This window comes from Nymphaea colorata, chromosome 2 (genome assembly GCF_008831285.2).
Source record: "Nymphaea colorata isolate Beijing-Zhang1983 chromosome 2, ASM883128v2, whole genome shotgun sequence".
NCBI lineage: Eukaryota > Viridiplantae > Streptophyta > Magnoliopsida > Nymphaeales > Nymphaeaceae > Nymphaea > Nymphaea colorata.
This window is the reverse complement of record NC_045139.1, coordinates 27,930,912-27,958,580: the sequence shown is the minus strand read 5'-3', so window position 1 is coordinate 27,958,580 and position 27,669 is coordinate 27,930,912. Positions and strand designations below refer to the sequence as shown.

Below are 27,669 nucleotides of genomic sequence, written 5' to 3'. Positions count from 1 at the left end.
ATAAAAAGGCATTTACTAAGAGGCGATTAATAGTCGAACAAAACAGAATGCCATTACGAAATTGTTGGATTAATTTATGATACACTCAAATAAAATCATGTCTACAAGGATGCATTAAGCACTCGAAAAAATTAAATGCAACTACGACACTGTAAGGACTGTTTTTACGATAAAAATGTGTTTACTAAGAAGCAATTGCAGTCGACAAAATAAATTGTGATAATACAACTGTAGGATTCGTTAACACACTCAAATAAAATTGTGTTGAAAAGCATGCGATAAGAACAAAAAATTGTGTGATAATGCAACTGTTGGATTCCCTTTACGATACACTGAAGTAAAATTATGTTTACAAGGTGGTGATAAGAACTCGAAAAAATTAAATTTGACACCAACACTATATGGTCTAATTTTATGACAAAAAGGTGTTTACTTAGAGGTGGTAAGTAGTTGGATAGAACAGATTGCAATAAAAAAAACTACAGCATTCGTTTTACGACACACTAAAATAAAATCATTTTTAGAAGGATGCAATCGGCACTCGAAAAAATTAAATGTGACAATGACACTGTTTGGATTGGTTTTACGATAAAAAGGCATTTATTAAGAGTTGATAAGCAGTCTGACAAAACAATTGTGATAATGCAACTATTGGATTTATTAGAAGATACAATAAAATAAAATCATGTTTGCTATGATGCAACAAGGATTTAGAAAAATTAAATGCGACAACATTGCATGGATTGGTTTAATGATAAAAATACGTTTACTAATAGGCAATAAGTAGTCATAAAAAAAGTGTGCGATAACGCAACTATAGTATCTGTTTTACAATACACTCAAATAAAATCATGCTTTACAAGGACATGATAAGCACAAAAAATCACGTCATAAAGGAAATGTTAGATTCTTTTTATGTGTTTACATGAACACGATAAACACTCAAAAAAAGTAAATGTGATGACACTATATGGACTAATTTTATGCTAAAAAGACATTTACTAATAGCCGACAAGTAGTCGGGCATAATAGAATTCGATAACACAATTGTAGGATTTTTTTATGACATACTCAAACAAAATCGTGTTTACAAAGACTAGATAAGCACTCAAAAAAATTAAATGCAACAAGGATACTATATGGGTTGGCTTTATAAAAAACATTTACTATGAGGTGAAAAGCAGTTGGACAAAGTAGATTCTGATAACATGACTACTGAATTTGTTTTACGATATACTCAAATAAAATCATGTTTATAAAGATGTGATAACCACAACAAATTGTGTGATGATGCAAGTTTAGGGTTCATTTTACGATACACTTATGTAAAATCATGTAAACAAGGATGTAATAAGCACTCAAAAAAATTAAGTGTAACAAGGCTATGTAGATTAGTTTTACGATAAAAAGACATTTACTAAAAGGCGATAGGTAGTTAGAGAAAATAAATTGCGATAATACAACTGAAGTTTTCATTCTATGATACACTAAAATAAAATCATGTTTACAAAGTCGTAATAAGCACTCGAAAAAAGTAATGCAACAACAACAATGTATGGATTGGTTTAACAGCGAAAAGGTGTTTACTAAAATGCAAAAAGCAGTCAAACAAAACAGATTACGATAACCTAACTATAGGATTCGTTTTAGGATACACTCAAATAAAGTCATGTTTAAAAGGACAATAAGCACTCAAAAAATATTAAATGCGACAATGACACAACATGGACTGGTTTGACGATAAAAAGAAGTCTACTAAGAGGTGATAAGTAGTTGGATAAAACATATTATAGTAATGATGCTGCATTATTCATTTTGCAATACACTTAAATAAAATCATGTTCACAAGACCTTGAGAAACAATCAAAAAAATTAATCTGGCAAAGACACTGTATGGACTGGTTTTATGATAAAAAGAAGCATTTAACAAGAAAAGTTAAGCAGTAGGACGATACAGATTTTGATAACACAACAGCAGGATTCGTTTTACGATGCACTCAAATAAAATCATGTTTACAAGGACATAATAATAACAAAAAATCATGTAATAATGCATCCATAGGATTCATTTTACGATATACTTAAGCAAAATTGTGTTTCCAATGAGGCAATAAGCACTCAAAAAATTTAAATGCAACAACGACACTATAAAGATTGGTTCTGCGATAAAAAGTTATTTACTACGAGGTGATAATTAGTTGGACAAAACAGATTGTGATAATGCAATTAGAGGATTCGTCTGATGATACATTCAACTAAAATCATGCTTACAAGGGTGCAATAAACACTCAGAAAAATTAAATACAACAATGACGTTGTCTAGAACTCTTAGACAATAATAAGAGATTTATGAAGAGGAGATAAGCAATCACACAAAATAGATCTCGATAATACAACTACAAGAATCATTTCATGGTACATTCAAATAAAATCGTGTTTACAAGGACACAATATGCACTCGAAAAAGTTAAATGCAATGACGACACAGTATAGATTAGTTTTCCGATAAGAAGGCATTTACTAAGAAGCGATAAGTGGTCGAACAAAAACTTTTGCGATAATGCAACTGTAGGATTTTGTTTACGATACACAAAAATAAAATCGTGTTTATAAAGATGCAGTAAGCACAAAGTAACATGTGATAATTTAATTGCAAGATTCGTTTTACTATACACTCAAGTAAAATCGTGCTTACAAGTTCACGATAAGCACTCAAAAAAAAATGTGTGTTTACAAGGACATGATAAGAACAAAAATTGTGCAATAACGCAACTGTAGGATTACACTCAAGTAAAATTGTGTTTACAAGGATGCAACAAGCACTTAACAAAACTAAATATATCGACACTATCTGTACTGGTTTTGTGATAAAATAGTGTTTACTAAGACACAGTAAGCAGTCGGACAAAACAGATTGCAATAACGCAACTACAGTATTTGTTTTTCAATACACTAAAATAAAATCGTGATAACAACACTATATGAACTGATTTGATGAGAAAAAGACATTTACTAAGAGGCAATAAAATTCATACAGAACAGATTATGTAATGCAATGGTAAAATTTGCTTTACGATACATTCAAATAAAATTGTGTATACTTGCTTAATAGTGTTCATTTGTTTTGTTTGTAAAATATTTCTCTTGTCCCAGGGAAACCTCATCCCTAGTTCACATTCTCGACCAAAATTTAGCCTTACTGAGCGAAGCCCATTAAGCACATAAACATTAATTAAAAGAAAGGTAGAGTTCAATAAGCCAATGGATCGATCAACTTTATAAATGCTACATACATATATACATGCATACAGAAAGATTGGTAAAAACCAAATACTTGGGTCAGTGATGAAAACCAGACCCTTTAATTTTTTGATAAAAAATTATTTTCAATAAAATATAATTTATTGGGTCGGGTATGGTTTTTGTCCCTGATCTATTGGTCTGATTTCTACCAATTTCACTATCATGATGCTAAAGTAGAGGTGGGGTGCCATTTCATAAATTTCTGGTGGAAAATGGACAGGGACTTTCTTGCCATTTTCGTGGGAGGTCAACCAGAGTGAGGGAGAGCGAGGGAGACAAAGGAAAAACACTTTCTGGATATAAACCCTTAGGCTGATTTGAAATCCCTTTCTTGCACATTTAATATATTTAAAAATTAGTGAGTCTATTTGTTCTTTAACTATATGCAAATTAAGTTTTTAGATACTTTTATCAATTGCATAAGTGTTAGGTCCAGATTTCAAATATATTCGACAACTTGAAGCATACACACAGCAACTTTTGCAATATTCTGGGGTCCTCCTTTAAGAATTAATGAAATATTTGGAGGCTTTTTTTTAGACATACAAGGAGTAGCACCTTTGCTTTTCACTTAAACAGTAGATGTCCAATTAAATCACAAACAGCAAGTAAAAATGTAAACATTAAGTAGCTTTGCTATTCCCACCCTCACAATGGCCCCTCTGTTCTAGTCATTTTTATAAAAAAGTATTTATAACATGCTGTAGTTGGGAGATACCCATACAAAATTAAGCAATGGGAAGTTACGAACCGTTGAACTTATAAAAAAGAGTGGTAATGGCACGTACCTCCCGTATGTAGGTCCTCCACAGCCTCCTAATAGTAGTGGACAATTACCCCAAACCTCTAACCCATTGCCCAAGCGCCCTTCCAACCCCGCTGGTAGTGATGCTAGTTTGGGGCAATCTACAATTTCCAGCCACTCAAGCTTGGGGAGGCTAGTCAGGAATTGTGGCAATGAAGCCATACTCTGGCAAATTTTCTAGAGTAAGGAATTTCAGGTGGACAAGGTGTTGGACTCCGTCTGGCAGCAATTTTAGTTTGGAACAGCCTATAAATGACAACCATGTCAGCTTCGGAGGAACAGAGAAGTGTGTCCCCTCGAAAGGACAAGATTGTTCCTCAGTTGCCTGATCACTTGAATGTAGTGAATGTTTGAAGAGTCCATCTAGGCTAGTGTCATCTTGGCACTGTCCTATAATAAGAAACCCGAGTTGCTTCAGTTTTTCCCATGGTCCGTGCCAGCTGCTTCTTGTTGCCCCATCCAATACCAAAGATTCAAGGACCGAGTGATGCCACAACCATTCAGGCAACAGACTTCGACAGGGCATACCCAATAATCCTAGTACTTTAAGACGCTGAAGAGCTTTAATATTTGAAGTTGTTAAATGTAGACCATAAAAGGACCAATCTGTTATCATATCTCGAATCTTGGTAAGTGGGAGCAACCAGTCAACTTGAAAACTCACATTTAGACAATTACACATGCAAAGAACTTCAAGCCCAATGGGTTGATCGTCTTCCCTCCAAAGAGCATGCAACTCTTCACAATCACAAATTTTCATATGTATTAAAGCAGGAAAAGAAGGCAATGTCCTCAATTTCGAACAGTAAGATATGTATAGTTTGTACATAAAGATGGCAATGTCCTCATTTTCCTTTCTTTTGAGTGACCATCCTTCCCAATTTTCACAATCATGAACTTTCGATTTCCCCAATTTGCCCATGAAAGTTAGTTGTTTCAGTTTATGACTATCTTCTATTGTCAACGATTTCAAGATAGGCATGTTAGGCAATTCCACCAATGCATGACACCCACGAATTACCAGCTCTGTCAGTGCAGGCATGTTCAGTTCAAACTCTGCTTCTTCTTCCTTTTCTAGGAGAGCGCTCAATTCATCACATAAATTAATCTCCAGCCTTTGCAGATTGGGAAGGTGAGGCAATCTCTTCACCTTTAAGCAGTTGCTTATTTCTAATGTTTTTATGCAATATTTCTCAGCTCCTTTTTCAAATCCTTCCCAATTATCTAAATTGCAAAGTTCAACACTCTCTAGTTTGGGGCGAAATGGCAGCTGCGTGAAGCTCGCACATCCATCTGTTACCAATTCGTCCAAGCATGGGCTTGCAGCCAATGTTTTTAGATGGTGACAATCATAAAGATGCAAGCGCTTGAGCTTACTAAAACTAGGCAGTTTCTCAATCCATGAGCAAGACTGAAATTTGATTGTTTCTAGGTGTACACAACCATCAAGCCAATGGATAGGAAGCTTCTTTCCGTAGTACCTTGTCAAGGACAGAGACCTTAGGTTAGGTGGCAGCTGTAGTTGTTGAAGTAGGTGCTCTTGGTCTTCTACTATTTTTTCTTCTTCTTCTGATGTTTCTTCACCAATAATAATATTTCCAAATGAAAGATCTAAACTTTCAATGTCTTTCTTTTCTTGCAGCAGAGCTTCACTTGCATCATTGATTAGTGTTATTCTCTCCATGTTTTCTATAGTTAACTCCCCCTTCAAATTGATCAAATTCTTCAACTCCTTTACGTTGCAGCCAACATTAGCTTTATTTCTATGACATATAATAAATCTGCTCAAGGTACACAAACAAGTAAGCTTACCCAAACCTTCAGCTACAAACTCAAGCTGATCTGTATTTTCGAATCGCAGGTGTCTTAGGTTGCACAACTGTCCTATCTCCTTGGGCAACTCTTTTATCTCACTGCCACTTAAAAACAGCGATAGCAAATTCCAGAGTTTCCCAATTGAAGCAGGCAATTCCTTTATTTTTGTGTTTGTTAGGTTGAGATGTTTCAGAAGAATAAGATCACCTATAGAGTTGGGTAGTTCTGTGAAATTTCCTCCACTCAAGTACAAAACCATTAACCTTTTTAGATTATTTATATACTTATAAAGTGGATTCTCATACAATGCTTTAAGACAAAGGAAGGTTCGTAGTACCTGATTCCTTTGCAATCCTATATCATTAAGAGAACTTTTTATTGGAAAACCAGTCCATACATTGTCGTTGTCGTGTTTAATTTTTTCGAGTGTTTTTCATTTCCTAGTAAATCCAATCCACATAGTATTGTTGTTTGTGTTTGTAGAGTGCTTATCACTTCCTTGTAAACATGACTTTACTTAAGTGTATTGTAAAACAAACCCTAAAGTTTCATCATTGTATGATTTGTAGTACTTATCATGTCCTTGTAAACATGATTTTATTTGAGTGTATAGTAAAATGAATCCAGTGGTCGCGTTATCACAATCTACTTTGTCCAACTACTTTTCACTTCTAAGTAAATGTCTTTTTTATCGTAAAAAATAGCTTATATAGTGTCGTTGTCACATTTAATTTTTTTTAGTTCTTATCTAGTCCTTGTAAACACGATTTTGTTTGAATGTATCGTAAAACAAATCCTGCAATTGCATTCTCAAAATCTGTTTTGCCTAACTGCTTATCGGCTCTCAATAAACACCTTTTTAGCGTAAAACTAGTCCATATAGTGTCATTGTGCATTTAAGTTTTTTTGAGTGCTTATTGTGTCCTCGTAAACACAATTTTACTAGAGTACAATGTAGAAAGGATTCTACATTTCCTTTATGGCATGTTTTTTTGTGCTTATCACATCCTTGTAAAACATGATTTTATTTGAGTGTATTGTAAAACAGATCCTATAGTTGTTTTATCGCATGATTTTTTGTCTAACTATTTATTGCCTATTATCAAATGCCCTTTTGTTGTTAAACTAGTCCATGTAGTGTCATTGCATTTAAATTTTTTAGAGTCCTTGTTCCATCCTAGCAAAGAAAATTTTATTTGGGCATATCCTAAAATGAATCCAATGGTTGCATTGTCACAATTCATTTTGTCTGACAGTTTATTACCTCTTAGTAAATGTCTTTTCATCGTAAAACCAGTCCATATAGTGACGTTATCACATTTAATTTTTTCGAGTGTTGATCGCGTCCTTGTAAAAATGAGTTTATTTTAGTTTAACGTAAAATCAATCCTACAGTTGTTTTATTGCAATATGTTTTATCTAACTACTTATCGCCTCTAATTAAACACCTTTTTATCATAAAATTAGACCATATAGTGTCATCGTTGAATTTAATATTTTTGAGTGTTTATCGCAGCATTGTAAGCACAATTTTATTTGAGAGTGCCATAAAACAAATCCTACAGTTGCATTATCACAATCTGTTTTGCCGGACTAATTATCTCCTCTTAGTAAATACCTTTTTATTGAAAAGCCAATCCATATATTGTCATTGTCATGTTTAATTTTTCTGAGTGCTTATCGTGTTCTTAAATATGATTTTGTTTGAGTATATCATAAAATGTAACTTGTAGTTGCATTATCGTAATATGTTTTGTCTGATTGCTTATCACCTCTTATAAATGTCTTTTTATCATAAAGTCATTCTATAAAGTGTCGTTATCACATTGAATTTTTCTGAGTGCTTATCACATCCTTGTTAGTAGAATTTTATTTTATTACATTGTGAAGCAAATGCTACAATTGCATTATTGCAATTTATTTTATCAAAAAACAAATCTTGTAGTTGCATTCTCACTTGATTTTTCATGCAATTCTATTTACAATGCCGCGATAAGCACCTAGAAAAATTAAATTCGACGACGACGGTCTAATTTTACAATAAAAAGTCATTTACCCAGAGGCGATAATCAATCAGATAAAGTAGATTGCAATAACACAACTACATGATTCATTTCACAACACACTAAAATAAAATCATTTTTACAATGATGTGATCAGCACTCGAAAAAATTAAATGTGACGATGACACTATATGGACTGGTTTTACGATAAAAAGGCATTTATGAAGAGGTGATAAGCAATCAGACAAAACAGATTGCGACAATGCAACTATAGTATTAATATTAGAATAGTCTCAAATAAGATCGTGTTTGCTATGCGACAAGGACTAAAAAAAAATTAAATGTGATGACATTACATGGATTGGTTTAATTTTATAAAGGTGTTTACTAATAGGCGATACGCAGTCAGACAAATGCGATAATGCAACTATAGGATCTGTTTTACAATACATTCAAATAAAATCGTGTATTACAAAGACGTGATAAGCACAAAAAATCATTCCATAAATGAAATGTAGGATTCATTCTACGATACATTTATGTAAAATTGTGTTTAAGAAGATGTGATAAGCACTTGAAAAAGTTAAATGCAACAACGACACTATATGGACTAGTTTTATGCAAAAGAACCGTTTATAAAGAGGCGATAGGTAGTCAGGCAAAACAGATTTTGAAAACGCAATTACAGGATTTGTTTTACGATGCACTCACTAAATCATGGGCATGAAAAAAAATAAATGTGACAATGGCACTTTATTAAGAGATGATATGCTTTCAGACAAAATAGATTGCGATAACATAACTTCAAGATTCATTTTGCTTTACAATCAAATAAAATCGTGTTTACAAGGAAACGATAAGCACTCAAAAAAATTAAACGCTTCAGCGACACTGTATGGATAGGTTTTAAGATAAAAAGGCATTTACCAAGAGGCGATAAGCAGTTGAACAAAATAGATTGTGATAGAACAACTGCAGTGTTTGTTTTACGATGCATTAAAAAGGTTGGTATTTACAAGGATGCAATCATCACTCAAAAAAATTAAATGCAAACAAGTCTGTATGGACTGGTTTTGTGATAAAAAGGTGTCTATTACTTTTTGTAAGAATACTATGTGGATCATTTTTTGGCATTATAAATCAAACTCCTCTCCTTGTTGCCAGGCACCCTATTTGTTCATGTTCAATAAAGTTATATTTTTTAGTGCACTTGTATCAGTGTGAGAGTCTTTCTTGTCCATCTTCCTATAAATTTTATTCTTGCACAACCATTCTTATTTTTTGTTGTGCCATTTAAAATACTCAAAAATTCTAACAAATGGTATCAAGCCAGGTTGAAGGTGGCTACCTCAACCTTGAAATTATGGTGGTGAATGTGAATAACTCACTCTTCTATCTTTATCAATTGCAAGTATAAATTTTTTATTTTTATGGTGATAGCTATGATTTTTGGAGTCTAAAATTGAAGACTCTACTTCCCTTGCAAAAGCTATGAGAGATCGTCCAAAGCGGTTATGAACCATCGATAGATAGTATGATTCTTACATCTTGGATATCAACAAAACAAAAACACATCAAGAATAACAAGAAGAAATATGCAAAGACAGTATCCAGATAGGGATAAGTAATATAATGTTTCCCTAGATTATAAATGCAACTTCATCTAAAGAAGCCTAGAACATCTTAAAAATGAATAACAATATTCCAACAAAATCATCTCCATCAAGATTCAGGATTATGGAGAGATTTTGGTACATTGTCTATAAAGGGCAATGAATTTATAAATAATTATTTTCTAGCATATTAAAATTATACATCAAATAAGGAGCTATGGTGACAAAATTGAAGAAAACAAAATGGCAAAGAAGATTTTGAGAAGTTTGCCACTGACATACAATTATGTCTAACTGCTATAGGATGAGCAAAACATTTATCAACCTATCTTTACAAGAGTTGGTGGAATTTCTTGAAGCACAAGAGAAGAAATTGCAAAGTTGTATCTCAAACTATTGAAGACTCCAAATAAAAAAACTCAATTCTCAAAAGGAAGAAATAAAAAAGCCAACTACTGGTGATGGTAAAAAGAAAAGTTACTCTACACAACCAGGGTGTTCAAGCAATCAAAAAACACTGCGATGTTTGTAAGAAAGTTGAGCATGAATCTAAAGAGTCAATTCGGATCCAAAAGATGTCAAATACCAAATCATGCTAAAAATATTGTTTGTTTCAAGAGAAACATGAAGTCAATTTCTGAAAAAAAATGAAGATGGGAAAGATCAAATTGTTTTCTATTATGTGAACATTGAACAAGAGTGAATTGATTTATTGTGTATAGACAACGGTTATAGTAGACATATAAATGAAAATAAAAAAGTGTTTTGTTAAACTAGATGAAACCTTTCATCACCAAAGTCAAAATGGAAAATGGCAAATCTCAAAATATTGAAGGCAAATGAGTTAATGCAGTCAAAACCAAAGCAAGTCAGGCCAATCGTATTCATGATGTATTCTATGTTCTTATTTTAGCACATGATTTCTAAGTGTTAGTCAGTTGATAGAAAAAAGGTGCTTAGTAAATTTAAATAATGTCCAGTGCATTATCATTGACAAAAATAGTCAATAGATAATAACCAAGGTGAAAATGTCTGCAAACAAGGTCTTTCCCTTGAAAATGAGTCCATTCGAAAGTTAAACAATGAAGGTAGAAATTTTAAATGAATCAAATCTTTGGCATTTAAGATTTGGTCGTGTAAATTATCAAAGCTTGAAATTATTGGAGCAAAAACATATGGTAATTAGATTTCCTTATATTGATGAAGGAAATAGCATATGTGAAGGTTGTATCGGAAATATCATAGATCCTTTTTTAGACTCATCATGGAAGGCAAGGCATACGTTCAATGTAAACAGAATCTCACAGTTTAATAAGTATTTTCTACTCATTGTTGATGGTTTCAGTAGAATGATGTGGGTATATTTTCTCCATCAAAAGTCTGAAGCATTTTCTCTCTTCAAAAAATTTAAAGTTTATGTCAAAAGAGAAAGTGGATTTAAGTTCAAAAAACTGATTATGGAATAGAGTTTACATCAATAAATTTTGGAACTATTGTAAAAAGCATGCGCATCAAGCTACAACTAAGTGCAACTGAAACACCTCAAGGAAATGGTGTTTCGTTATGTCAGAATCACACCATTGTAGAGATAGCAAGAAGTATGATGAAGGGGGGAAAAAATCCTTCAAACAAATTTTAAGTTGAGGAAGTGAATACGCTCAATAAGGCACACACAAAGACTATTCACAACAATAGCCCACATGACGCATGGTACAAACACAAACCAAAGGTAAGTTATTTTATAGTTTTTGATTGTGTAGCATATAACAAAGTTATTCTCAAAATAAAGAGAAATTTGATGAAAAGGAAGAAAATTTCAATTTTATTGGTTATAGTAATGCTTCAAAAGCCTATCGCCTAATTTACCCAATCACAAAAGAATTAGTTATTTCAAAATATGTGGTTTTTAATGAAAAAGGCAAATGAAACTAGGAAACAGGCTCAGTGAAAGCACATGAGAGAAATAATTATTCAACTACTTCTACATGCAATGAGCATGATGATTCGACAAGAAAATTTTGAGACTTTCTTCTAAAATGGTTGAATCTCTTACAAATATTTATAATTTTTCTGACTTAGCACTATTTGCTTATGAACCACAAAGTTATGAAGAAGCTAGTCAATATAACATTTAGAAAACTGCAATGAATGCGAAGATTTTTGCAATTGAAATAAAAAATTAATACATGGGACTTCGTAGATACATCAAATGGAAAATATGTAATTTGTCCAAAATGAATTTTTTTAAGTAAATTCAAGGAAGATGTCTCAGATCAAAAGCACAAAGCATGACTTGTAGCAAAGGTTATTCACAAAAAATTGTAATAGATTTTAATGAGACTTTTGCCCCTGATGTAAGAATGAAGATTATCGAAGTTGTCCTAGCCATGTCAGTTGATTTAAAGGTTCTTATATATCAGTTAAATGTAAAATCAGCTTTTTTTAAAGCAAGCTCCATGAACATGAAATATGAAAATTGACCAATATTTTCAAAAGAAACGATTCAAAAAAGCTCAAGGCAACCATCTTTATATGTCAAAAAAGTTGGAGAAGATTTTTTATTTATTTACCTATATGTACTTTATTTGATCTATGTTTGATCAAATTAAAAAAAATGGCCAGGCTTAGGGACGACATGATGAAGAAATATGAGCTGACAGAAGATTTGGGCATTACAAAATATTGCCTTGGAATAAAAGTGAAGCAAAAAAAGAGAAATTTTTGTTTCTCAAGAAAAATATCTTGAAGAATTACTAAAATTATTTGACATGTTGAATTGAAAACTGATGACCACTCTGATGAGTTCAATGAGAAGTTGACAAAAGATGATGATGCTAAAGAAGTGGATGCCTTTACGATTCAAAGCTTAGTTGGATCATCGATTTACCTCACTAACACAAGATCTGACTTTTTAAATGCCATTAGTCTTGTATATCACTGTATGAGTGAACCAAGCACATTTCGTCTTCCAACAACAAAAAGAATTTTGAAGTATTTAAAATGTACAAAACTTTTGGAATAAGTATGTTGCGGAATGCAAGACTAAACTTATTGGGTACACTAATAGTGATCAGTTTCGGGTATGTTGTTTCCTTTTTCTCTTGGCTCCAAAATTAACTCCTTGGTATCAAAGAATCAAAATGCAATTGCATTGTCAACTGCAGCCAACAGCAAGTGAAGCAGTTTGGCTTCGAAGAATTCTCATAGATTGGCAACATAAGCTTGAAGGACCAACTATTATTAATTGTCGCAACAGGTCTACAATTGAAATGACTAAAAAACCAGTCTTTCATTGTTGCTCTAACCAGTATTGTTATGAATTTTGAGGTTTATGAATGCTGAAGTAATGAACGGTAACTTTATAGCAATAATGAATCATTCATTTTGTAAAATGTTTTTTATGAAGAACATATTATTCTTGATTTTTACTGATTTTTATTCTATTTTTTCTGATTATTTTTTTAAAATATAATACAATTATGATATTTTACGATACAGCGTATCTTAAAGCCAGAACGATACAGCTTACGGTACACTTTTTACAACATTGGCTCTAAGCACATAGAAAAATGCATCATTTCATTAGAGAGTTAATAGAGAAAGAAAATTTCGCATTGGAATTCATGGAAAACAACAAACAAGCATCTGATATATTTACAAAACCATTATCTTTAGACAATTTTGAATGTTTCATATCTTTATTGAGAATTACAAAGTAAGGGGGATGTTAAAATGTTAATCTACAATACATTTTGGATTCGATATCAAAATCTATATCTAAAAAGTGAAGAGACATCTAAAATGAAAAGGTACTTTCAAAAGATATTTTTGGAAAGAGTTGCAACTTTAAGTCTCTTTGGAATTTACCAAGAGGTGTGATGTTTCATGTGAAAGAGTCCACCCCTTTGTAAGAAAGTTGTACGGTTCATTTTTTGGCACTATGAATAGTTCTCCTCTCTTTGTTGCAAGGCACACCATTTACTAATGTTCAATAAAGTAATATTTTTTAGTGCACTTGTGTAACTGTGAGAAAATCTTTCTTGTCCCTCTTCTTCTAAATTTCATTATTGCGTAGCCATTCTTATTTTTTGATGCCCTAATTAAAATACTCAAAAATTCCTTCAGCTTGTGGGGTATGATTTCGATAGTGGACAATGTGATGGCTATAACAGTTTCCTAAGCTTTTCGCTACCCAATGGTCATCAGAAATATAACGTCTAATGTATGGACCGTTTACTTATTCAAGCAGAATGTGGAAATGTCCCTTGTTTGGGGTTCCGAATTTATTAGGGACCTCGACAGCAACCAAATGTATGACCTGGAGGCACAAGGAGAAATGGAGAGAGGTTTTATGGCAAGCACCTCCATCCACCATTTGGTTTCTTTTTGTTGCATGTCATTGCAGGCTATTGGCCTATGACAGACTTCAAAGAATTGGCATGTCACTTTCCAACTAATGCTGTTTATGCAACAGAGGTGAAGGTGAGGAATCGATTGACCACATCTTTGTCATCGTGAGGTAGCATGTACCATCTCGGACTTCATTGAAAGTAAATGTTGTTGCTGAAATCCCACCCTTCGATGGCATTCTGGAGCTTATGATGAAATCGACATCGTGTGCCTTCAGAAGAGACTGGCTGTTGTGGATCATGGTTCTCCCTCTTTGTCATTACCATTTTCTGTTACCCCAGCAGGGTTGCAGCGGAAGATCTTGGCATTATGTAGCAAAAGGAATACCTAAACAAGGTTATTCTATAAATGGAAAAGAAATATGGAAACTTTTAAATGGTTTCCCCATAGAGAAATTGAAAAGCAATAGAGAAATTTTAAGCACGGTTTAAGAAAACTTTCTGCCAAGAAAAATTTTTGTACATAGAAATCATGGTTTGTGAAGAAATTGAAAATTTAATCACCTAACTCAGCCCACTTTGAATCTCGTCGAATAGTAATTGTGCTTGCTTACTCGCTGGAAAGCCTTTGAAACTCCACCTTCTTTGTTTTCACCGTGGAGAATGTGGCACCTAAGCGTGTTAATAGGTCGTCTTTTAGACCAGCTTTTAGACCAGCTGAATAGATATCGTCTCATATTTAATGTAGCCTACACTAATACTCGCGCACAAAACATTGTTGAAATGCAGCACAGAAAGTAATAAGTCTCTCTCTCTCTCTCTCTGGTGTTAGCATGCTTTTGCGCAGGCCCAAGCCCAAGGATCCAGATAACTCATAGTCTCTGTCAGATTGATGTTACGGTGAGATAATGAAGTGCATCTCCGCTTGTTAAGTAACAAAGGATCCGGTAGTAGAGAGAGTGACCTCGTATAGAAGCTTCCTCGAACGGGATCTGAAAGCACGTGCTAGAATTCTTCGGACCTTGAGGCAGAAAAATGATTCTTGATTTGATTGACGTACATTAGACAATAGCTGCTGTAAAATCATTATTTTTCAAATGGTCCTCGCCATTCTATACTAATAGCATGCTTGATCTGCAAGTCCAAGTGAGCATTTTGATGCACCAACACAGGTTAAAGAAAATCAACAAAAACATTTTCTTGTAGACTACATACTAGGGAAAGGAAAAGAATAAGCCAAACTAAAACAGAACAAGATTCAGCATATACATCTGCTATACCATCTTCACTGTCCTACAGGGTCCTTTTCATTTATCAAGCTCACTCCTCAAAGTGGTGCTGTTTTCTATATCATGATCTTCTTTGACCCTTCTTGATTCAGCAAACCTCTGCCCAGCTGCTGTCACTTTGCTTTCTCCAAGACGAACAACACTGGCAAAGGTCCTAACAAGCTCCATGGGAGGAGATGCTTCTTTCGGGTGATCCCCATTGGTTGTAACTGGAGCTACAAAGTTAGACTGCTGCCTTGCCCTCCTTTCTTGCATGACTCTCTCTCTCTCCTCGTAATAATCAAAGTCATCCAGAATGGAGACTTTGGAATCATAGTTCATGAAAATTTTCAGGATCTCTATCCCTTGATCTAATCTGACCTGCAAGAAGTATTTAAACATGAGCTAGTTCTCAAGGTAAGGCACAAAATACTGTCATAGTCCGTCATGTAACATGTAAGTGTTGCGAGTACAATACAAAGAAAACTCCACTGGATTTGGTGTGATAATCACACGCAAAACAGCCCTGGAATCCTAAATTCCCTCCCCATAACTAGATACTGAAGGACAAATAAAATGTAGGAATAACTAAATACCAAGGACTAGTACTCGATAATCTATAATGTGTATGAAGAACAATGTTGAATAACACCAATACTTCCAAGGTTTCTCAAATAAAATAATAAATAACATAAACAATCACCACAGCATGTAGGAAAGAGTAGCTGAAAACATCATGTCTCCACATGACTGCCATGGACCTACTTTGCAATTGAAATCATACATTGAGCAATTTTTTCATCTGCAAACAGAAAAATATGCAGGAACATTCACTTGGAGGAAATAGTCTATCCAAAAGTCAAAACCACCAATATTTCATGCCTCAAAAATGCAAAGTACAACTATGAAAACTGATATGGTAGCATGAAATCACGATGCTGTGAACATCTTAAAATGCTGGACCAATATGCAGCATAGCTTTCCCTGTGTAGTTGGTAAAATCAAGACATGTCTTATGGCAATTCAACTATCCAAAGGACTTGCTAATACCAACCAGGCTTAATAAATTTTGTTCCGATTGACAATGCGGAAAGCAATTCTTGTCAATGCAAACAATTAGGAACTGCATCTTGCAAAGGGGGTAAAATCAACTATATTGACTACGATAATATCATTAGGAATTAACCAGATCTGTCATGCCCTGGTACATAACTGCACATAAAAATAGTAAAGAAGCCACGTGAAGGATGATGAATATAAGCTTTATCATATCCGAGTCTGGATTGGATCTGGAAACGTCTGATCCAGTCATCCTCCTATACTTATGCGGTTTCTTTTTTATTTTGACATGTGCTCTTTTAATTCATTAATGGTTCACTTGTATTATGTCTATCCATTAAAGGGTATACATGTCCATAAGTGTAAAAATGCGCTTTAACTTAATGGATTAGGGTTTGGAGGTGTGTGTTGCCGCCCCAACCATTTTTCACGCCTCTTTCTCTCTTTTTGTTTTATGTAAATCAAAATAGTGGATGTCATCGTTGAGTGATATCATCAAACTTATCATGGAATCAAAGCGCAGGCTTCTTCTAAAAAATTATCTTTGAAGCCCATACTGTCGTATTTTCGCATCAACAGTGTTGAAGCAATTACATTGTGTTAAAAAATTGTGTATGTTACGTGCTGTAACCAGCAGTCTGTTGTGAAAGTTCCAAATCAGAAAATGATGCCAAATTTCTGACCTGAGTAGCATTCCTTCACACAAAAAAAAAAGGAGGGTGAATCTTATATTTCTGCCAGTTGTGATATTCTCAATTGAGTGACTGCTAATTGCTTCCAGCTGATTGGTTTCCTAGTCCTCTGTCCTTACTTCCTAGTTCACATCTCCTTGTTATCCATGGACTTATCTTCACAATCTGGTATTTCATCAAAATTTCCTTAGTCAATTGGTTTCTCAAAAGCTTGCTCACTCCAATTTCTTAACATAGAAAAGGCCAATATTTTTTCATATGGAGTCATGACCTTGACGTGCACTTGGATGTTTCTATCCCTGTGCCACCACGATTTATTTTGCAGGAAACCAAGGATGAGAAAGGTGTGACATCCACACGATTGGTCAAGAATCAAGAATACACAACTCGAAGAAAACGAGATCAATCATTGGCAGCCTACATCACTTGAACACTTTCCCAAGAAGTGTTGTCTACAAATCCAAATGAGAGGCTCGGGTGCTATTCCTAAAAGGGAGTTTCAGAATTTAGAGAAGGGTTCAATGCCAGTGTTTGAATATATAAATCACATGAAGAATATTACTAATCAGTTAGCTATTGTTGGAAGTGAGGTCTCAGACAAGTATAAAGTACAGCAGACTCTTAATGGGTTGGGGACAGACTTTGATATGTTTACCACAGCCTTATCATGTCAGCCCACTTTGCCCACCTTTGAGGAAATTCAAGCAAAGCTCCTTCAGTGTGAGATGACCATAAAAAGGACAAAAGGGCATGACATGACCAAATCTCACATTGTTCACACAATAGATAGCCCAGTAAGTGTTGGACTTGAAAGTGGAGGAAATCAAGGTAGGAGGGGACAAGGTCGTTTTGGGCAAGGTGCTCATGGATATTGCCTACACCTACCATTTCAGGTGGCTTTAATGCAAGGAACAAAAAGAGAGTGTCCACTTGCTTTCTGCGTGGCGGAAGAAGGTATGTGAAAGTTGATTGTTGGTACAATCCATAGAACAAAGGAAAGATAGGAAAAGCTGAGAATAGAACTTCTCATTAGAGTGCAAGGCCACCACCTGGAGATGTGCAATAGGTTCTCTTGTCAACTCTACCACAGATGACTTTCAAACAAAATGAACAAGGAGAGTGATATGTAAGCCTAGGCATCGGGCTGGACCCGCCCGATTAAATTATAAAATATATATTTGTAATATAAAATAAAATATTAATATTAAAAGTTGTAATAAAATATTATAATTATATATAAAAATAATAAATTATATATTAAAAAAACTGTTACCGGGCCCACCCGGGACGGCCCGATAACATTTCGGGCTGGCCTGGTGCCACTTTTTCCGGGCCCAAGTCGGCCTGAGTACTGGGTACCCACCAGTGGCCAGGCCCGATGACCAGGCTTAGTAATATGTGGATTCAGGAGCAGCCATGCATGTTACAAGTAACGAGGGTAAGTTATCTAATGTTTTTCCATGTCTTCAAAAAGGTTGCATTGTCACAAGAGATGGTATCCATCACTCAATTAGTCATGTTGGTGATGCACATCTTCACATGTCTATATCCTCTTTTTCCTTGTCTAATGTCCTCCTTGCACTTAATAGTCAAAAGAACATACTCTCTATTGCTAAACTTGTAGACGATATGAGTTCTTTAGTCGAATCTATTCCCTCTTTTGTTTATGTTAAGGACCTTCGAAGAGGATGCTCGCTGAAGGGGAGGGGCGAGGAAACATGTATGTCTTCAAGGAAAATCTTGCTTCCTCTTTAGCTCTAGCTTTTTCAGTTGAAGCCAATCAAGCCCTTCTCTTCATAATCATTTGTCTCTAGATATGATCCATGTTTGTTAAATGTTTCTAGTTTGTCTCACTGTAATGAGCCAGATCTCTGGCACGGTTGTTTGGGTCATTGTAGCTGAGGTTTTATTGAAAACTTGTATTTGATAGTCTTATTCAAAAGTCTAGTTTGCTTTCACCGTTTAAGTCCAAGAAATGTTCTAGTTGTGAACTATGTACGAGTCATGTTCCTCCTTTTAATGTGAAAAATAGGAGAGGTTCAACACTTTTTGAAATTATCTATTTGATGTTTGGGGGCCCACAACTATTTCTTCTTTATCTAGAAATCGATACTATATTATATTTATTGATTCATACTCTCATTACATTTGGATATACTTCATAAAACATAAACAGGAAGTATTTCAAATATTTTGTAGATTCTATTTTATGGACAAAGTTAGATTCTCATGTATTATGCATTTCCAATGTCACGGTGGGGAGAATATTCATCGAACGATTTTATGGTATTTCTTCAAATGATGGAATAAGGCGATGGGTGCCTTGCCCGCATACCCATCAACAAAATGGAGTAGCAAAGAGAAAGCATCACCAAATGGCCGAGAGTGTTGTGAGTATGTTACATGATAGAAATCTATCTGTTAGGCTTTGGTCAAAGACTTTTCCTTTTTATACTATAAATTGTCTGCCTATGTCCATTCTAGAACAGAAGTCTCCTTATTATACTTTATTTAGACATCATCCTGGTTATGATAAACTGCGTGTTTTTTGTTGTGTCGGTTGTTCCACGCTTACTCATCTTTGCAAAATAAGTTCCAAGTGCAGGTTTGTTGGGCATGCAGATGAATACAAAGGATATTGATGTTATGATCCTGTTAACAAACGAAGGAGTGTAGTGTTTGATAGCCATAATTTTGGGTCGATTACTATAGGTTAGGAAGAGACACACCCAGTGGAAGCCTATGACCAATGTTATCTGTATCGTACGATCCGAACGCATATCGTACGATACGTATCGTATAGGTCAAGAAAACCTATACGATACACTGTTTAAACTTTAAATACGATACGTGTACGTATCGTATGCGTATCGTACGTATCGTGCGATACGGTGACCATATCGCACGATACATGCGATACACCCCCATATCGCATGATACGGGGGTGAAATTAAAAAAGGGGCCCGAGGGCCCCTTTTTTTGCGTCTTATTTTGAAACTGACGCTCCTCTCTCTCTCTTTTCTTGTTTCTCAACAATGCTAGAGACGTGGGAGGGAGAGATTTTCTCCATTGCATCAAGATTTGTCGGTGAAGAAGCTTTATTTCTCGTTGTGGGGAGTCTTGGGACGGTGGGAAGCTTGGAGAAAGAGGGTTTTTTGGTTTTTAACACCAAGAAGGTAAGAAATAACTCATTTTTGCCGTTGAATCGTTCATTTGTCTTATTTCCTACATTTATTTGTATGTTTTTACTTGTTTTGTGAAGATATAATGTCGGATCCTGCATGGCAGTGGTGTACAAGGGTGAATCCCAAAGATAGATTAAGAGTTAAGTGCAATTATTGTAAGCAAATCATATCAGGAGGGATCTCTCGCTTTAAACACCATATAGCTGGTACACACAGCGATGTGGCTGAATGCAATGGCTCCCAAGAGAACCCATTGCCAGCGTATGTAAAGCACCAGTGTCATGAGCTTCTTGATGCAGTGAAAGCAAGTAGGATTGAAAAGGAAATGAAAGATGCAGAGGAAGGATATGGGGACCCACGTGAAGAGGAAGAAAGTGAAGGTGAAGATGTTGGTGTCAGTTTGAGAACAACTAAAGGGAAAGGCATCATGCGTGGAGGTGGTTCTTCTGCAACTGCAACCAGAAAAAGAAGAGGTGCAAGTATAAGTTCAGTTTCACGAGGACGTGGCAGGAGTCATAGTAGTCGTACTGGTGGTGGTAGAGTACCTACTATGAGGTCGAGCAATATGTCTGGTTCGATCAAGAATTTTTTTCCCAATTATACTGCTGCTGGTGCTCAGCCTGAGATTCGTATAGCCATGCAATCAAAGGATATTATTGAAGCAGCAGATGAAACCATAGGAAGGTGGTTCTATGATGCATCCATTCCCTTCAATGTAGAAAACTCTTATCATTATCAGCCTATAGCAGATGTGATTGCTAGTGTAGGGCGAGGGTATAAAATGCCCTCTTTTCATAAATTGCGTGGTAAAATTCTCAACAATATAGTTAGAGATGTGAAGACATATTGTGATGAACTAAAATTGAGCTGGAAAGCTACAGGATGCAGTGTAATGGCAGATGGGTGGACAAACATCAAGAACAGAACATTGGTAAACTTCCTCGTATATTGCCCTCTTGGTACTATGTTCTTAAAATCTGTTGATTTGTCTGATACTCCTAAGACTGCTGATGTGTTGTTTGTGATTTTTGATAAAGTTATAGAAGAAGTTGGGCCTGAAAATGTCGTACAATTTATCACTGATAATGCAGCAAATTATAAAGCTGCAGGTGAAATGTTAGCAGCACGATATGGGAGATTTTATTGGAGTCCATGTGCTGCTCACTATGTAAATCTTATGCTTCAGGGATCTTGGTGAAAGAGATGATATGAAGTTGACAGTTCATAGATGCCAAGAAATCACGAAGTTTATTTATAATCATGCTTATGTCTTGAATTTGATGAGGAAATTCACAAATGGGGCTGAATTGATTCGACCTGCACAAACACAGTATGCTACAAATGTTTTGACTGTGCAGGGTATAGTCAAGCAAAGAACTTCTCTCAGGCAGATGTTTTCAAGTGATGATTGGGCTGCATATCCACATGCCTATAAAAGAAAGGCTACGACAGTTGTGGATACCATCTTCGATGCTGACTTTTGGGAATCATGTGTGCACTTATTGAAGATTTGTGTACCTCTAGTGAAAGTCCTCAGATTAGTTGATAGTGAAGATAGACCTTCTATTGGATATTTATGAGTCTATGGACAGAGCCAAGGAGGCCATTAGAGATAATATGAAGGGGAAAAAGAAGTTGTACATGCCTATATGGAAGATTATAGATCAAAGGTGGTCTGGACAACTTCATTGCCCACTTCATGCAGCAGCCTACTACCTAAATCCTGCTATTAGATATCTTCTCATTTTTAAGAAGGATAGAAAGGTCGAGTATGGCATGTTGGATTGTATTGATGTATGAGTAAGCGATAGTAAAGAACAAGACGCTATCCATATGTCGATCAACAAATATGATACGGCTTCTGGTACCATGGCGAGAGACACATCAGTTCGATGCAGGACAACTATGCGTCCAGGTTTTAGAAAAAGAGAATTTATACTTTTTGTTGTTTAGCTTTTCTTCTATCTTCTCACATATTTATTCTGACAACATTTTTACTTTCCATCTATTATTAAATTTGTGGTGGGAAAGGTTTGGGCCTGATTGCCCAGAATTAAGGAAGCTTGCAATTAGAATCCTCAGCCAAACATGTAGTGCAACTAGATGTGAAAGAAATTGGAGTGTATTTCAACACATCCACAGTAAGAAGAGGAATAGGCTGGAACATAAAAGGTTGAATGACCTTGTTTACGTTCGTTATAATATGAAGTTGAGACAAAGGTAAACATTTGTTATACAAAATAGCAAATTCTAATATATATTTTAATCTCTAACAATTTGTTAAATTTTTCTCTTGTTAGGCAACTAGAAACAACATCTACGAGGAAGCATCACAATCAATATGATCCTATCTTCATTGACCATTTTGATATATTAGATTCTTGGGTTGAAGAAGAACCATCTGCAATACTTGATGAGGACGATCTTGATTTTTTGAACGTTGAAGGAGCAGCAGAGATTATTGATGAAGGAGAGGCTGAGGGGGAGCAATGGAATGTTGGTGACATTCCATTTGCAACAGAGGGGATAGAAGAAGCAATTAATGAAGAAAATGAAGATGATGATGAAGAATGAAGATGATGATGCAGATGACGATTGACGAGGCTTTTTGTTTTGAGTTTTGAAAACTATGTCAATATGTTTTGAGTTTTGACCTCTGAACTTATGAATTGTGATGTAATTGAATACTCTTAGGTTGCTTAGTATGTTATTTTGTTTTTTGAATGTTTGATTTCTTATTTTGGAATGTCTTGTTCATATGCATACTTCATAGTTCATACTTCATATACATGAATGATGAATGTTCCTTTAAATACATTTTTCTTGAATTTTTCTGATTTTTCCTAGTTTTTTCGGATTTTTTTAGAATTTTTCTGATATTTTTTCTATTTTTTATAAATTTTAAATATTTTTACAAATTAAAAAATTAATTTTACGATACGTTACGATACGGCGTATAGGTCGGCCCGACCGATACACGATACGATACGGCATTGATAACATTGCCTATGACCCTTGGATGAATGCAGACCTTTTTGCAAATATAGACCAATCTTGTCAAACAAGTTGTCCCATTTTTTATGCTGCAGAGTCCTCAACTAATCCTCTATCAGATGCAACACATCTTGTGTGAAGAACATTTTTCTGGGCAAGTCTTCACGAGAAGAGGTAAGAATGCAAAAATGAATAACGAGATAACAACGGCTGAAACCTCAAGGAGATCAAAATTGAATTCGACATCCTATTCAGAGATGATGGGTGAGCTATGACAATTTTTCTCTAGTTTTTCAGTTGTTCATCACATAGCTCACTAAACAAGATGAACCAAATTGTTTCAATCAAACAGCCAAATCTCACTGATGGATTGAGAGCATGAATGAAGATATAGCAGCTCTTCATGCATGTCAAACATGGGAGGTTGTTCTGAGGTTAGAATAAAAAAAAGTTGTGGGATCTAAATAGGTTAACAAGATAAAACATAAACCTAATGGGAGCATTGAGAGATACAAAGCACAACTTGTGGCTCATGGCTTCAAAATATGGAAAAAATTATGAAGAGACTTTTAATCCAGTAGTCGAGATGGTACTATGTCATTATATCTCTTGCAGTTGATCGGATGGAAGCTCAGTCAAATAGATGTCAAGGATGTGTTTTTTTTGCATGGTGACTTGAAAGAAGAAGTGCATATGGAGCAAACCCCTTGGATATGCAAAGGGGGATGCTTCTACTTGGGTATCCAGGTCAAAAAATTCTTTATATGGCCTAAAATAAGCTTCTCGTTCGTGGTTCGATAGCTTTTCTATACAGATTCAAGGATATGGCTTCAAAAGGTGTTCACTTGATCACTGACTTTTTATTTATCAGGCAAAGGGTACCACCAATTTACTTCTCATATATGTTAATGATATTGTAATCACTGGGAGTTCAAATGAACATGTGCAAGAAGTGAAAGAATATTTGATGACGGTTTTTAAACTGAAGGATCTGGACAAATTCCATATTTTCTTGGAGTTGAGGTAAATAGACAAGGGGACATGGCAACACTCATGCAGCATAAATACATACTAGATCTTTTGGACAAGGCAGTCATTACAAATTGTACACCAGTGAATACTCCAAGTGTGTTGCATTGTAAGGCAGCGAATACTCTACGTGTGTGGTAACAGATATTAAGTTTAGAGGATGGAGAGCTTTATATCAATCCCACAAAGTATCACAACACTATTGGAATGTTCTAGTATCTAGACCAGACATATGCATCTTAAAATACGTTTCACAACTTCCATGTGTCCCTCTCTTGGAGCATGCAGAAACTGAGAAGTCGTAGGATATGGGTTGTTTTATTGTAAAAGTGGCAATGGAAATGAAGAACACAAGCTGACTACCTATATGGATGCAGTTTGGGCAGCTGACCCAGATGAGAGGAGATCCGTATCTGAGTACTATATTTTCATAGGTAAAAATCTTGCATCTTTGAGTAGTTGAAAACAGAAGGCAGTGAAACTGTCTAGTACGGAAGCTGAGTACATATCGATGGCTGCTGGGACAGCGGAAGTTACAGGGATTAGATATTTGCCAGCTGATCTGGGAAATAGAATAGATCAATCATTATTACTGTGTGATAATCAAGTGCTATAGATCAATCATTATTACCATGTGATAATCAAAGTGCTATAAATACCATCTTTCAACCTTATTCAACATAGCCGGGCAACACACACTGAGATTGACCAACATTCCATACGCTAGAAGGCTGAACTCGAGGAGATAGAGCCATACATCAATTTAGGCTATTGAAGAACAAGTTGTAAATGATTTACGACCATGTACAACTTGAGGGAGTGTAGAAATATAAGCTTTATCATATATGGGCCTGGATTGGATCTAGACATATCTGATCCAATCGTCCTCCTATACACAGGTGGTTTCCTTTTTATTGACGTGTTATTTTCATTCATTAATGGTTCACTTGTATTATGTCCATGATTAAAGGGATTATATATTCATAAGTGTAAAAATGTGTTAACTTGATGGATTAGGGTTTGGAGGTGTGTGTTGCCACACCAACCATTTTTCACACCTCTCTCCTTTCCTTTGTTTTCTATAAATCAAACTTGTGGAGATCATCGTTGGACGTTGAGTGATATTATCAATTTTATCAAAGCATGTCCCAAGGCTTAGTTTGACCTTGGTGAATTCTGAGACAGCAATGCTCAAGACACTTGGATTAGACAGTTCCAAAATTATTGTGATACTATTCTCAAAACGAAGCCTTATGCAAGCCAATTAGATCCCAAGGGCTAGTAATGGCTTGGAAAGTTCTGAGCAACAATATTCTCAAACCAACGGTCCTATAAATTATAATGATTGTCATACAATGTCTACAAATTCAAAGGATTAGGAGCAAAAGATGGATTTGTGGAATGTACAAGAATAGGACCATTAAGGCGTTAACAGGCTACCCCTCATCAAACCTGATTGCTGATTCTAATAACTGGACTGTACTGAAATTACTTCCCCTTTTCATCTCCCATGTCCAGCTTCAACATTGGAGTATTTTATTCTGTTCCTTCTCAGCTCCTATCCATTGCTCTGTATTCACTAACATAGAAGAAATCCAATTTAACTTGCATATAAGTCTCTCTCAAGCCGATTTTTCTTTATGTGCATGACATTTTAAATATAAAAACATATGGATTTAACGTCAGTGAAAATTTTATTCTCAAAAAGTTCTGTTGGCCAATCTGTTTGTAGAGCCCATACATCAGGATGAAGCGGTAATCCACTGCATCATAGTTTTCTCAGGAACTACAGGCTTCAGAAACAAATATTTAAACTTAAAATAAACAAGTAAATGAGATTCTTCTGTCCAAAAATCTGTCTGCTATTGGTCGACGTGAATCATTTATATGTCCTAAGAAGAGAACAAAAATAGAAAAGAAAATGTATGTTCCAGTGTCCAGTTGAGATCTTTTCAAACTCATGACTCATCATGTATCTCCATCCACATGAGTGGGAAATAAATTATGAGAACATGCATGTTTAACCATAGGATGTACACAGGCTTCACAAATACAACATTCAAGACTCAAACCATAGATACCCTATTTTAGATAAATAATACCCAGATGACTTCATAAGAAATGACAAAAATAATTTACAGGCTTAAGCCATGAAGAATCCTTACTTCTTGTGTGTCTCTGCTATTGGTCACAGGCTTGTTGTCATTATTTTCCAGAATAATGTGGCGAAACAGGCTGTTCGGCACATCTTTTACAATATGCCACTTGACTGGGAATTGGCCACTCCACTTATCCTGCTGCCAATAGTCCACGCTTTTATCAAAATCCACTGGCCCCACCATCTCAGCTACTCCGCAGAATTGTGCACTAGCATTAACCTGCATGGATGGCAAGGGCATGAACAAAAAAGGGTCGCGCTATCAAAAGAATGGAACAAAGGAGAGAGAAAGAGGTTTCCCAAGAACAACTTCATTTTCAAATGACCATAAAGACGCAAGGATGTTTCTAAGGACTACTTTTATACAATTACTGAATCAAGAGCCAAATGAAGAACAGATCAAGATACTCTTGCAGATGGTATGAACTGCCAAGCACCTTGAAGCACCCAAAAAACTGCATTAAACTAGTCTGAGACTATGGACAAGAATAATAACTGACGAATGCATAGCTTGCTCACCGAGAAAAGAAGAAACACTGGGCAGCTGTGTCCTTTCTCCTTTGATTCGTTATATGCTGAATCCAACTTCCTATTACCATTAGTTGTGCTAGCCCAAACACCATATTTAATACTTTTATGAACATTATCTTCATTATACGACTTGATGATGAAAAACTTAGCATCTTCATACTCGGTGACAAAGTCAAGCTTGTTATACTTTCCACTATGTGCATCCACAGTAGATCTACCATTCTTGCCGTCAGTATTAGATTCCTGATCTGATGATCTTGGCCTTGTAGCTCTGGGTCCCTTATTTTGTTCTCCAATAATATCAAGTGTGCCATTGCAGCTGCACAAGGATCCATTACCTCTTATTCTGCGCTGACCTTTGTCAACAGAAACCCAACTCCTGCTATTTGCACCAAAACCAAGCCCAGATCTTCCAACGTTAACACCTTGATTATAGAATCCACCATGTCCATACACTCTGCCAGAGGTATTTATCGATGCACCAGAGCCATATGCTGATCTTTGCTGGGAAGAAGCATGAAACTGGAAAATCAGTCATATACAAGTATTTAAAACGAACAAGAATTTGATAAAATTTGTCAATCTTACAGCAAAAAGGAGAAGAAATAATGCAATATTAACAACATCTGCAGATTTTTGAAGAAAAAATCCTTCCCCTTACAAACTTATTCTAGGCAATTTGATGCGCCATTACCTCAAATGCTCAAGTAAGTTTGAGATATGGTCCACAGAAGATATCTCTGTGTATATTTTCTGGGTATATTCCAAGGCAACAGGGACAGAATGTCTCATGCTTTCTAATAAATTTACCAACCACTACAACTGGATCCCAAAGCATATTAGAGTCACCATTTGAAGGAAAAAA

The 27,669-nt window shown here is 35.3% G+C and overlaps 3 protein-coding genes across 6 annotated transcripts in view; 1 reads left to right on the top strand and 2 right to left on the bottom strand.

Moving 5' to 3' along the window:
* Positions 1-4,241: 4,241 nt before the first annotated feature.
* LOC116247529 (putative disease resistance protein RGA3) lies at positions 4,242-6,182 on the bottom strand. Its single transcript, XM_031619700.1, has one exon. It carries the CDS (start codon positions 6,180-6,182, stop codon positions 4,242-4,244), a length of 1,941 nt encoding a protein of 646 aa, XP_031475560.1.
* An 8,728-nt stretch (positions 6,183-14,910) lies between these two features.
* LOC116249077 (YTH domain-containing protein ECT4-like) overlaps positions 14,911-27,669 on the bottom strand; it is a 33,479-nt gene continuing 20,720 nt past the window's right edge. For 3 of the 4 annotated variants that reach the window (XM_031622197.2, XM_050075813.1, XM_031622200.2), the window contains 3 exons: positions 26,793-27,326; positions 26,281-26,493; positions 14,911-15,537 (listed from right to left, as the gene is read on the bottom strand). In XM_031622197.2, coding sequence (XP_031478057.1) covers positions 15,196-15,537; positions 26,281-26,493; positions 26,793-27,326 — 1,089 coding nt within the window. In that variant the 3' untranslated portion in view covers positions 14,911-15,195. The remainder of the gene's footprint in view (positions 15,538-26,280; positions 26,494-26,792; positions 27,327-27,669) is intronic. The other variant, XM_031622198.2, reaches the window with a different exon arrangement.
* LOC126409746 (uncharacterized) lies at positions 21,113-22,959 on the top strand. The gene is made up of 2 exons (XM_050075814.1): positions 21,113-22,312; positions 22,393-22,959. Exons 1-2 carry the CDS (start codon positions 21,942-21,944, stop codon positions 22,664-22,666), a joined length of 645 nt encoding a protein of 214 aa, XP_049931771.1. The 5' UTR covers positions 21,113-21,941; the 3' UTR covers positions 22,667-22,959.

Coding starts and splice junctions, on each gene's coding strand:
- LOC116247529 (XM_031619700.1), bottom strand. CDS start 6,182: ATGGTTTTGTACTTGAGTGGAGGAAATTTCACAGAACTACCCAACTCT.
- LOC126409746 (XM_050075814.1), top strand. CDS start 21,942: ATGATACGGCTTCTGGTACCATGGCGAGAGACACATCAGTTCGATGCA. Junction 22,313..22,392: donor AATATGAAGTTGAGACAAAG/GTAAACATTTGT, acceptor TTCTCTTGTTAG/GCAACTAGAAACAACATCTA.